Source organism: Halichondria panicea, chromosome 14, assembly GCF_963675165.1.
Source record: "Halichondria panicea chromosome 14, odHalPani1.1, whole genome shotgun sequence".
Lineage (NCBI taxonomy): Eukaryota > Metazoa > Porifera > Demospongiae > Suberitida > Halichondriidae > Halichondria > Halichondria panicea.
This window is the reverse complement of record NC_087390.1, coordinates 1948371-1961268: the sequence shown is the minus strand read 5'-3', so window position 1 is coordinate 1961268 and position 12898 is coordinate 1948371. Positions and strand designations below refer to the sequence as shown.

Below are 12898 nucleotides of genomic sequence, written 5' to 3'. Positions count from 1 at the left end.
GATTATTTTTGTATGGACATTTTGAGCATCATACGAAAATAAATACTATGATATTATTCTACCGCAATAGGTTCAACGTCACTCTCCTGAGCTGTACGAATACGAAATAATTATTTGAATGGGCAGTTTATACAAAATTTGCACCAACGAAAATTACCCGCTATAAGCTTACGTTACTAAATTATAAAGTGCTGAATAAAAATACTAATAATAATTGTGAAAAAAATGTAGTCAATTTTAGTGTTCCTTGAAAAGTACATGTAAGAAGAGGTCAGTCTTTCTTCACCAGCAGTGTGAGAATGTCTTCAAAAGATGGCCTGTCCTTAGCATCATGTCGATGACAATTACACATCAGCTCATACAGCTCATCACTGCAATATTGTGGCCTGAAACAAATACATTAAGTTAATTAAAACATTAAAATCCAACTGCGCTGCGCATGCAACAAAGTTAAAGTCTAGCTATAATTATATATCATGCATTATAGTAAAAGTACAGTGATGAAGAGACATTTTTTGCGGGAGTAGATTAGTACACATGCAGCAATATAGTTTACCTCGAATGCTCCAGAGATATATTTTGAGCAGCCGTTACAATTTCTTGAACTTCCATCTCCTCCAGAGGTGTCTCTCCATAGCTAGTGATCTCCCAGATGGTGACACCATAAGACCTACATTATAGTTAAATCATTATACTATATTCGTGAATATAATGAGAGTATGGTCGCAAGGCTGAAACTTAAAAGAATTGACGGAAAGGCACCGACACCACGAGTGGAGCCTGCTTAATTTGACTACAGTTATATAATACACAATTGAAGGGACATTGTAAATTGCTTCCGACTCACCATACATCGGATGCTGTTGAGAAGATTCCAAACAGGAGGGATTCGGGAGCCATCCACCTCACAGGCAACACTGCCTTGCCAGCTATCTTGTAGTAGTCCTTGTCATATACACCCCTGGAGAGACCAAAGTCGGCTATCTTGATGTGGAGGTCGGGACTAACTGCATGCATGCATGGACATAATGTGTTACCATGCATGACAGGAGTGTGCATGCATAGTGATGGGACATACCTAGACAATTCCTTGCAGCTACATCTCTGTGGACGTATTTGTTAATCGCTAAGAAATCCAAAGCTCTCGCCATCTATGCATGTGTTACAATCATTACATCAGTTTAAATAGCTAGTTTTCCGATACTTACATCAATTGAGAAATTCAAAAAGTGTTGCTGACTGATTGATGTTTGTTGTGTTTCATCGTCAGGTCTGTGTAAGTGTTAGAAATAGGCTTCAATATGGAAAACTTACTTGTGAGTTGTGAGGAACGATTGTAGATCACCGTACGGCATGTACTCTAGGATCATTAAGGGAGCACTGTCCTCGTCAATCTCACCATCTGATTCAGCAATACTGATACCGAGCAAGCTGACAATATTTGGGTGAGAGAACTTCTTCATGAGGTCGGCTTCCTCCATGAACTTCTTTATCACCTCCGGGTCTCTACTGGTGAGTGTCTTCACAGCCACTGGAATCTTACCAGTGTAGCCAGCTATGTCCTATATGTAAGCAAAGACTAAAACGAACGTAGCCAATAGGGGAGGTATTTGATGCAAGGGTCGCAAAGTAGAAGCTATATAAGGTGTACTAGTTGCAACGAACCGTTGCTTTCATTAGTAGAACTTTTCCAAACTGTCCCTCTCCAAGTTCTCTCAAATACACGAGGTTATTGCGAGGATAGTCCCAATTCTGTGATACAATCTCAATTTAATTGCGACAGTTTTCGGGACTCACATTGATAGTAGAGCTAGATCTCTCCTTGTTGTACATGGTGAAGTCGATGGCAGGAGCAATGATGCCGTATCTAGGCTTGAAACCGTCACCTGTGAGACTCACAGGAGTCTCGTACGCCTGTAAGTATAGAGTTTGCAATTCAAAGCAAATTTCAAATTTCAAAATTTTCTGACCATGCCGTCTGATGTAAGGGTGGCATAAGGGTTAATAGAAGCTCCACCTCCTTTCACCGTGACGTAACTGTACTCATTTCCAGTGTCCTTGTCTATTTTGGCTTCAACTTCACCGTCCTGTTGCCAAAGCAATAAAATTATAAACCATAAGTAACATGAATATGCAATCACCAACCTTGACTTTTTCGTAGCCAGCACTGAAAGTAGTCTCTGTAGCAGTAGTTGGATCGATGAGATTTGAACCGGACTCCCTCGTTGAAGAAATTATCACAGTCCTACAATCAAACAAGAGAGAAGTATATGTACATTCAACGTTTCACCACAGTTCTGCTTCCGTTTTAGAAATAACAATTATAATTATCAATGTGCTTCATACACTGCAAGGTTCTGACTGTTTCTAACACCGTACCTTCGTTTCGTTGGAGAGTATCTAATGTAGACCACGACAATGACAATGCCGACCAGTGCAGTTAGCAACATACCAGCAATCACAAGCCCTAATACCAGTCCAATGTTAACAGCACCCTGAGCAGGCTCGGGAGGTGTACTGGTCGTAGTGGGCGCTTCCTCAGCAGCAAGAATAAACCTTGCCGAGTTAATGACAAAATCATTTTCAAAGTTTCCGAAGTCATTGATTGGAGCTGTAGAAAAAAAAGCTTTTTGAATGACTTGGCAACAGTTAGCTTTGCATTAAAATAATGGTCAAGCAAATCCCACAAATGGTGACAAAACAATAATTATAGACTTCAGTGCAACTAAATTGAACATAACACAACATAACACAACATTCATCCAACATAATTACGTTAGTTTCAGCTTACGTATGCCACTCTCAGAGCTGATGTTGACTTGTAGAGGACTTGACAGTGAGCATTGCCCATTAGAGACCAGTACAGCACCGCGTACCAGAATCGGGTCTGGAAGGAAAGTGACATAGTCTGGGCTAGGCTTCACTCCATTCGTTCCATTGTCGATTTCTTCTAGTATTGATATTTTGTATGATCGCCCAGAACCATCAACTCTATAAATAAATAAAAATGTACATACAATCATGATGTTCCCACACACACACAGTAACACACAACATGGAATTATAGAATCTGCAGCAGAAATTAATGTGCTGACAGTTGTCCTGCACTAATGAATACCAGAAAAGATTGCTACCAATACACAAGAGAATACTATCTGCATTGCATGTCTCATACACTCGGCAATGAATATTGTTTTGGCACTTTACACTATTCCACAAAAGTCCCACCTGACTGGATTAGACGCTACAACACTTTGAGAGTTTCTACCCACAAACACCACAGCGCAAGCAACGTCCTCCATAGCAACACTGTTACCATCTGATATGGGGTTCACCGTTAGGGTCACGTCTAGACCAAAGATATTGAGAGAGCCATTGAATTGTAGGCCAGTGAGAAATACTGTTTCCCCATTGCTGGTGACTGTGATAGGTTCTTGTTCGTTGACAAAAACACTTCTCTCTGGAGGAGGAAAATGAAACGCAACAAAATTAAACACTGGGAAGTTGTCACCAATCACCAACTGATCGCACAAATGTGTAACAGCTAAGTGTAGGTACACTGTAAAATTGTATAACATAGTTTATATACTTTTTGTAATAAAAAAATCCCAGCTTACCTTTGTAACAATTGCTTCCGTCCCCAGCGAGGAGAGCATCATTCGGACACCAGCACTCAAACTGCTTCTCCTCAGGGTACACCACACACTGTCCAGCACACTCACAGTTGGAGGACACTATCTCAACGTATCCATCACCATCATTGTTATTCCTTCCCAGCATTCTTACAAGAGGTAACTCGGTGAGATTGAATACACCAACATCGCCACCGCCTCCTGGTATGGTATTTGTATTCCCAAAAATGTGTCCTCCTGTGTAGCCTCCTCCCGCTCCCCCGGAGCCACACCCACCTCCGCCACCACCATAGCCACCGTATACACCAGTAAACACACGAGATTCACTTGGAACACCTGATGAACAATCAAAGCCACCTTGTGCGAAGTTGTTTGGTTGGCTCAACAGTTTTCCATCAACTTCTAACAAAGGAAATCCGACCACTGGATTCCAGCCTCCACCTGATCCAGATATAATAAGTACTACGAATTCATTAGGTGGTCTAGGCTTATAGCCTCGGCCTCCTTCTGCCCAGTCTAAGCCGTACTGAATGAAGTGCGTATTCACATGAAACCTATAGATCTCCTCCTTGGTACCACTGCTAGGATAATTTAAAGAGATACTTGAAAGTATAAGTTGTAGTGCTTCATAGTCCAGAACAGTTGAGGCCCCTCCACCACCTGGCGCTATTGCAATCGGAAAATTAGTGAATTCTGAATCGTTTTTTCTCCTCGGCCAAATCATACTAGCACCACCTCCACCACCACCACCATTGAAATGTTCTACGTTAAGCGTTTCATTGACGAAATTTTTCCAATCAACTTCACAAGCCTCCGCTTCTGTGACATTTCTTGGTCTTGGTTGTTGGCATATTGGATTGTCTGTATTATCGGGTACATCACACACACTGGTTCCTCTGTGTCCCACCAAGATAAGGTACTCGTAGTCAGTAGTCAGTTCAACTTGCATACGAACCACTCCACCCAATCCATACTCGAAATTGCACAAACCCTCACCCCCTCTGGCTCCAGCAATGGTGATGTTGTAGAGGTCATTTCTTGGTAAGCGAAATCCCTGTCCTCCATCGTACTGACCATCCTGCCGCTCAAATTGAAACAATCTTTGATTAGTTATGATTGGCGAGTTTATCTGTTCATACAAACGACCACACTCAGCGTTTACCCTGGGGCCATCGTGGTTTGATGATCCGCAGTTGGTAAACCGATAGGTAATCTCTGTGAGATCTGTGTGAAGGTGAGAGAGGGAAGGTACATGTTACAAGCATTAGTCAAAGTGCTGGCCTGCTAGAGCTGCAGCTGACACCGTGATTCACCAAACTAGATCTAATCCAGGCTGTAGCTAGAGACTAGAGATCTAGAATCTATAGCTAGATAATAATTATTATTGTAGTCTATACAGTCTATACTTACTTCTTCTTCTAGCGTGACACTGAAGCGTGTTTAGTGCAAGGACCACACACACAAAGAGCAACAGAGACAATGTCCTCATCTTTCTTGCTTGCAGCAATTGCAAAATAGGGGTGGGGCACGTTGTTTAGTAGAGCTGAGGTCAGGTTAACGCCCACGCAGTTACAACACAGTCATGTTTATATTGCATAGAGTATCTATGGTATAATTATATATTGTAGATATTATAGATATAGGAAGTGCAAGGACACACACAAATAGCTAGTCCAGAGACAATGTCCTCGTCATTCTTGCTTGCTTGCAGCAAGAGTTCTGTAGGGTGGGGGGTGGGGCATGTTGTTGCTCTGGATCTATAATTATATAGCCGCCCAGATTTCAAATGAACTCCTGATAATAGCATCATTTACTGCTCAGCACACTTTTTTTACAATAATAATTAAAGGCCTGCAATACACTGTCAATTCAATATCAGTGCCATGCAGTATCGATTACTGAAACTTCTATAGATCTAGCTGTTGTCCCAGGATGCCTTATAATAACATTTTCTCAGAGACAGGAATTATAGTGATAGCAGAACACTGAAACATCACTTTCAACAATGTGAATTTGTACAAAACAAATCCTTGGTATTAGAAATTGTTGGTATTAGAAATGTTAACAAATCTCAAAGAGGGGTTTTCCTAAGACAGCCATCTTTGGCTCTATCCCCAGCCCAGGACCTTCAGGGGCTCTCATGCAACCATGCTCCCTCTTGGGTGCCCCGTCAGCCGTATCCTTGGAGACGTAGCTGTTGAAGTCTGTGCTCATGAGAAGGTAACGAGGAGGTGTGGAGTGAGCCAAGTGTGAGATGGCTGCCGTGGCAATGTCGGAACCCCATGTGTCCTCCACGTTCATGGCCAGTCCTACGGAGACACAGAGATCTCGGATCATTCTTGCTTTCGTCAGCCCACCAACTTTGGAAATTTTGAGATTGATACCATCGGCTGATTTGTCTGTAATGATCCTGTTCAGGACATGAACATCATCCATGCTCTCATCCATTAGCATCGGTAGCTGACACTGCTTTCGAACACTAGCGTTTTCCTCGTATGTGGCACACGGCTGTTCGATGTAGACGTTGCTGTAGTCTCTCACAGCGTTGCACACTCGTACAGCCTCGTGCATCAGCCAACCAGTGTTGGCATCTGCTATCAACAGCTCCTCTGGTGCAAGGATGTCTGAACAGGCCTTGATTCGAGAAATGTCTTCGTCTATTTTACCTCCGACCTTGAGCTGGAATATTTTGTATCCCTCGCTCTGATACTTCTCCACAGATCGTCTCATTTCTTCAGCAGTGCCTTGAGAAATGGCTCTGTAAAGGTTATACTCCTCACCGAAGCGGCCTCCAAGCAGAGTGACTATGGGTTGTTTGGTAACTTTGCCCAAGATATCCCAACAAGCCACATCAATAGGTGACTTGACATACGGGTGACCCTTGAGACACTTATCCATGTATTCGTTCAGTTTTAGGAGCTCAAGGGGATTCTTTCCAATCAGGGAAGGGGCAAGAGTCTTTATCCCTACCCTGCAACCTTCAGCATACGATGGCAAGTAGGTTGGGCCCAGTGGACAGCACTCTCCATAGCCAGTCACTCCAATATCTGTTGACACCTGAACAATGGTTGCATCGAATGTCTGGACAGACTTTCCCTCAGACCACTTGTAGCTGCCTTCCTTCAGAGGGAGGTCTACTTGATAGACTGCTATTTTAGTTATCTTGGGAGCTGGAGAGGACATTTTTTTAATTTAGGTCAAGAGTTCTTTGCAGATCCACCCCTTTTTTAATTATTCATTGACAGGAAATGAACTATACATTGTAGCCTTCTCAGATATAGACTTCTCTTCTAGGAAGAATTTAATTCGTTCATTGTCACATATATATGTAGCTATGCATGCAAAAACATTTGTTTTGTAATATAACATTATACAAAGGGCATTAGCAACAGCACAGCTTGTAACATTTATTTTCACAGCAATTCATAATTATTCATATTCATAGACACACACTCATACCAAAAAATATAAATGATCACATTTCTGTTTCATTATATTTAGACTGTTCGCCTGCCTCAGATTTTTGTGTGCTCATTGTTGTAGAATTCAGGAGGGATGGTCTCTTGTTGACTATGTTGAACAGTTCCATGGCAACAATCTTGGTAAATGACGGCCTCTTATCCACCTCCCATTGGTGACAATTTGTCATAAGGAGACTGAGATCATCTGGAGCATGTTGAGGTCTGCAGAACCAATTATAATTATACACACCACAAACATGGAGTGAAGTAATTGAATATGACAGATGTAGAATGATACATTGAATGCAAACTTAACAATCCCTTCCATGCAGAATACTTAATCTGAATCATTGTGATAAGTGTTTGTTGAATACTTATTTACCTCGAGTGTTCAAGCCTCTTGTTTTGTGCAGCTTTGATGATATCTTGAGTGTCCCTGTTGGGCAGGGGCAGCTGTCCAAACATAAGGATCTCCCATATCACTACTCCATACGCCCTATGAAAAAAAAAAGACGGACTGGCATAAGACAATCATCGCATCACATGATGCTGTGAGCTCTCCAACTCATTCGAGTTGTTCTTTCAATGGGACACTAATTATAACTTCATAGCTTACACACGCACCAGACGTCAGAGGCTGAAGAGAACTTTCCAAGGAGCAGACTCTCTGGAGCCATCCACCTCACAGGTAACACAGCATTGCCAGCTACCCTGTAGTAGTCCTTGTTGTTCACTGCTCTTGCCAGACCAAAGTCAGCTATCTTGATTTGGAGCCCAGGGCCAACTATTTAAAAAAAGGACGTTGATATAGATTTCAAGGCACTAAATGTTCAAGAGGATTGACCTTGAACCTAGTGCAAAACCTCTCTAATGTAGGAGTGTGTGGTCATTTGAACCTCTATCCTCAAAAATAAAATCTGCGAAATGTTTAGTTAAAAATACAAGATTCTTACCAAGGCAGTTTCTCGCTGCTATGTCTCGATGCACATACTGTTGACTGGATAGAAACTCCAGTCCTGTACCAATCTGTGAACAAAAAGAGTTTCACTTGGTTCAAATGAAAGAACTTGTTTTAATTTACATCATAAGCGAATGTATAGAAGTGTAACTTCTTTATAGATGATGGCTTGCCAGGTCCTGGTCTGCAGTACATACTCATGAGATAAAGACCATGCACGTATAAACACATTAATGTATAGATCTATCTATATATACAGTGCATTCATTCTTATTGTGTGGAAAATTAACATTAATGAAGCATGCATGTGATTTGCTGACCTTTATTGTACCTATACATGTACCTCACCTCATGCAGTCTATACAATTATAGCTACCTCAATTTTGTTATGGATGCTAGGGAGCATTGCACGTGTAATTAACCTAACCTGTTATCCACTAGGAATCCATGGAGGTCTCCATACTGCATGTACTCCAGGATCATCAGAGGAGCACTGTCCTCACCTTCCTCTTGCTCTATGAAACCTGTAGGGGATACGTATTTTAGGGGGGAGGCAAAGTACATTAATTGCTGTGATTATAGGATTACAATTAGACTATTCACTCCCATTGCCTGAGTGAGTATATCTGCATGCCTACTTACTGAAATTTTGTATAATATAGAGATTAGCTTCTTTTCACGGTATGAATAATAATTGGGTAAGCTTTTACCGAGCAAGCTGATAATGTTTGGGTGAGAGAACTTCTTCATGAGGTCGGCTTCCTCCATGAACTTCTGTATCACCTCAGGGTCTCTACTGGTGAGTGTCTTCACAGCCACTGGAATCTTGCCAGTGTAGCCAGCTATGTCCTAAGAGGAAGAAGTGTTCAGTAATACACAATAAAAAAAAGTCTTGACTTACTGTCGCTTTCATCAGTAGCACTTTTCCAAACTGTCCTTCCCCTAATTCCCTCATATAAGTTAAGTTCGAGCGAGGGTAGCTCCATTTCTGTAAATGCTTTATTCATTGCTGTATGGATATCCTGTGCCTCATAAGTCATACCTGAATAGATGTCATGGATCGCATCTTGTTATAGGAACAGAAGTCCACTTCAGGGATACTGATTCCATGCATGGTTTGGAACTGGACCTCGGAACCAGGTGACCCCAGGCCTGAAACGGTCTCCACCACAGCTTCCTTAATTTAGTGCAAAATATACAGCAGCTGATAATTATTTTATAATAATCCTGTACCTGTGTATATGCAATCCCAACGCTTTCATACGTGTGGGGAAAACTGCTTTCTGATGTCCCAAGATATGGCTAATCAAATAAAGATCATTGCATAATGTGAAAACGAGTATACGTTTATAATACGTACAGTTCAAGGCTATCTATACTTAGCCTCGTTTCCAGGCAGATTACGTAGCGCTAGGCCTATCTTGATATTAAGCATAACATGGCTTGCAATGGTATCAAAACTATACTTACTATCTAGTATACATTACAGTATACATATAGCTTACAGCTGGCTGGTAAGCAGAGTTAAAGTCTAAGGCTCCACTCTCAGGTTCGTTGATTTGGTGTCGTCTTTTTAGGGACAGCTGGTGAAGTAATGACCTATATTATTATGACAACAAAATTTGTATAATTATCTTAATGAGGATTGGAACATACTTGGTTTTTTTCACTTGCGATCGATTGTAGCACACAGCTCCAATAACTGCTGCAACTATGCTAATCATACAGGTAATACCAGCTATTGAACCGATGATAGTACCGATAAGGGGACCAGGGTAGCCATCGTTGAGCGGTCCATCAGGCTCTTGTGTAGTAACTTGAATAACACTGCTGAACAAGTTACCAAGAAGATTGGCGGTTTGAAGAGTGCCTGCAGCTGAATGCGTTTGTAGGTGGTACATTTTTTGTACATTATATCTCTCTGTACATACCATTTGCCAAGATGCTGATGTTAACATGTATTGTGTTGGTTTCTAGTCTACAATCTGCAGAGCTCATTAATATCATGGTGGTGACTGTCACAGGACTCTGCAGTAGCCTCACAGGGTCTGTTCTCTGTATAATGGTGCCAGTAGCGTCCAATGAGATTACAGAGAGGGTGTCGATTGTACCAGACCCTCTGTTAGTTGTGTGTGTAGAGTGAGGTTGTCAATACATTGTTTGGCTATCACACAAAATACACTGTATGAAGCTAATAAAGGCAATTCTTTGTATACAGTACAAACAACCAGACAATTGTTGTACATATCAGTACATTGAACAGACAATACTATACTTGTAGAATTTCACCTGATGGTTTCTGACACCATTACTTGCTCTAAGCTATCTCCAAACAGGACAATCAGACAATCCTCCCCCTGTGGTCTGTCTAAAACCTGACGTCTTGTCACTCTGACCGGCTCAACAGACACACCCACACTTAGACTGAGCATTCCTACGGCTGGATTGAGGGGAAGCATTCGAGCATTGAGGCTGTTTCGGAGGGAAATAAGTTTTCCTTCGCGAACTGCTAGCTCTTTTTCTGTTAATGCATGGGAAAAGCAAATTAATGAGAAATACATCAATTATTGATCCTTCACCTTGGTAACAGTTGCTTCTGTCCTCAGCCAAGAGAGTATCATTCGGACACAAGCACTCAAACTGCTTCTCCTCAGGGTACACAACACACTGTCCAGCACACTCACAGTTGGAGGACACTATCTCAACGTATCCATCATCATCGTTGTGATTCCTTCCCAGCATTCCAACCAGAGGTAACTCTGTCTGATTGAATATCCCAACATCGCCACCACCTCCTGGTGTTATATTTGAGTTCCTAACAACGTGTCCTCCTGTGTAGCCTCCTCCCCCTCCCCCGGAGTCACACCCACCTCCACCACCACCATAGCCACCGTTTACCCCAGTGAATACACGAGATCCATTTGGAGCACTTGGTGAACAATCAAAGCCACCTTGTGCAAAGTTATTTGGTTGACTTAACAGTTTTCCATCAACTTCCAATAAAGGAAATCCCACCACCGAATTCCAGCCTCCCCCTGATCCGGATGTAATTACAGCTGGCCTAGTACCCCTATCACCCTCTGGCCAGGTTAAGAGATATTGATCAAAATGAGCATTCACATGAAACCTATAGATCTCTTCTTTGGTTCCATTGATTGGATAATTAAAAGACAAGCTTGAAAGTGTAAGTTCTAATGATTTGTAGTCCAGAAGAGCCGAGGCCCCTCCCCCTCCTGGCGCTATTGCAATCGGCAAATTGATAAATCGTAAATCATTTTTTCTCCTCGGCCAAATCATACTAGCACCACCTCCACCACCACCGCCATTGAAATGAGCTGAGTTATTACTTTCTGGAAGTGTTTTATTAATCCAATTATTCCAATCAACTTTGCAAGCCTCCGCTTCTGTAACATTTCTTAGTCTTGGTTGTCGGCATATCGGATTGTCTGCATTATCGGGCACATCACACACACTGGTTCCTCTGTGTCCCACCAAGATAAGGTACTCGTAGTCAGTAGTCAGTTCAACTTGCATACGAACCACTCCACCCAATCCATACTCGAAATTGCACAAACCCTCACCCCCTCTGGCTCCAGCAATAGTGATGTTGTAGAGGTCATTTTTTGGTAAGCGAAATCCCTGTCCTCCACCGTACTCATCATTGATATTATCAACTTCAAACAAAGTTTGATCGGTTACGATTGGTGAGGATATCTGTGTGTAGAAACGACCACACTCAGCGTTTACCCTGGGGCCATCATGGTTTGATGATCCGCAGTTGGTAAACCGATAGGTAATCTCTGTGAGATCTGTGTAAAGGTGAGATAGGGAAGGTATGTGTACAAGTATTAATCAAAGTGCTGGCCTGATAGTTAAAATGTTGCAGCAGTTTTGAAAAGATTTAGGTCTAGATCTAGCTTTGATAAGTAGACTAGATCTGCTATAGACTTACTTCTTCTTCTAGCGTGGCACTGAAGTGCACTTAGTACAAGAACACATGCGGAGAGCAACAGAGACAATGTTCTCAGTGCTGTGGACATCTTGCTTGCAGCAGCAACAGTTTGTGGTAGATTTTAGCTACCCACACATAATTAGCTAAATGATGTGTTCAGCAATTCATCGTTTTATATAACATAGTCTAGACACACAATTACAATAAAGGATGTTCACATTTCTTTTTCACTAGGTCTAGACTGTTCGTCTGGCCAGATTCTTGCATGCTCACTGTTGTGGAATTTAGGAGGGATGGTCTGTTGTTGACCACGTTAATTAAACAGTCCCATGCATGGCTGAATGACGGCCTCTTATCCACCTCCCATTGGTGACAACTTGTCATAAGGAGACTGAGATCATCTGGAGCATGTTGAGGTCTGCAGAACCAAACAAATTTGCTACATCATAACAGAGGTTGTTTTCGATTAACGGCCCAGCTTAAACTGCCTAAACTGCTTAAAACTGCAGACAACTGCAGAGAATTGCGGAGAACTGCATCATAAAGATTAGTATGGTTACTCGTGCAACAAGGGACTAGTAGCACTCATAACAATAGCACTCGGCTTCGCCTTGTGCAATTAGAAGTCTTGCCATTGCTTAAGTGTAGTGACTAAAGTGCCCACCGATGTGGAACTGATATATATCCTTGCTGCTTGTATTTTGGGGATAGGAGGTTATCTGGTAGAAAATTTGCGAGAAATTTGTAGTCTAGAAGACCTGAGGCCCTTCCACCTCCAGGTGCTATGACGATGGGTAGGTCAATGAATTGTTGGTCAGTGTCAACTCTCCTTGCCCGAAATGGCCGTATCATATACTACTTCCATCACCGTTATGCAGGACATTGTATCTGTCAT

General features: G+C 42.0%; 2 protein-coding genes across 5 annotated transcripts; both read right to left on the bottom strand.

Annotated features, from left to right (window-relative positions):
- Positions 1–94: 94 nt before the first annotated feature.
- On the bottom strand, positions 95–12113 carry LOC135347441 (uncharacterized). 4 transcript variants are annotated; one of them, XM_064545443.1, is made up of 16 exons: positions 12004–12113; positions 10631–11860; positions 10341–10572; positions 9983–10170; positions 9708–9927; positions 9557–9650; positions 9285–9353; positions 9094–9228; positions 8953–9039; positions 8762–8900; positions 8479–8575; positions 8175–8235; positions 8047–8119; positions 7718–7877; positions 7476–7589; positions 7022–7315 (listed from the first exon to the last, which is right to left on the bottom strand). In XM_064545443.1, the coding sequence occupies exons 1-16, from the start codon at positions 12089–12091 to the stop codon at positions 7108–7110; spliced, it is 3195 nt and encodes a 1064-aa protein (XP_064401513.1). In that variant the 5' UTR covers positions 12092–12113; the 3' UTR covers positions 7022–7107. The 4 variants fall into 4 exon arrangements, 3 of the variants coding, with proteins under 3 accessions (XP_064401514.1, XP_064401515.1, XP_064401513.1); XR_010398379.1 differs by having other exon boundaries at positions 7190–7315; positions 7710–7877; XM_064545444.1 differs by lacking the exons at positions 7022–7315; positions 7476–7589; positions 7718–7877; ... (10 more) ...; positions 10341–10572; positions 10631–11860 and adding exons at positions 95–386; positions 557–670; positions 848–1007; ... (9 more) ...; positions 3229–3460; positions 3618–4856 and having other exon boundaries at positions 12004–12108.
- Positions 5591–6862, bottom strand: LOC135347443 (cis-3-hydroxy-L-proline dehydratase-like). The gene has a single exon (XM_064545447.1). The coding sequence runs from the start codon at positions 6813–6815 to the stop codon at positions 5694–5696; it is 1122 nt and encodes a 373-aa protein (XP_064401517.1). The 5' UTR covers positions 6816–6862; the 3' UTR covers positions 5591–5693.
- Positions 12114–12898: the final 785 nt, after the last annotated feature.

What these genes read in the sequence shown, in the direction of transcription:
- LOC135347441 (XM_064545443.1), bottom strand. Translation starts at nt 12,091, where the DNA reads ATGTCCACAGCACTGAGAACATTGTCTCTGTTGCTCTCCGCATGTGTT. An exon ending in CAGAAGCAACTGTTACCAAG is followed by an intron (nt 10,573 to 10,630) that starts GTGAAGGATCAA and finishes ATGCATTAACAG; the next exon opens with AAAAAGAGCTAGCAGTTCGC. An exon ending in TTGGGATTGCATATACACAG is followed by an intron (nt 9,229 to 9,284) that starts GTACAGGATTAT and finishes CACTAAATTAAG; the next exon opens with GAAGCTGTGGTGGAGACCGT.
- LOC135347443 (XM_064545447.1), bottom strand. Translation starts at nt 6,815, where the DNA reads ATGTCCTCTCCAGCTCCCAAGATAACTAAAATAGCAGTCTATCAAGTA.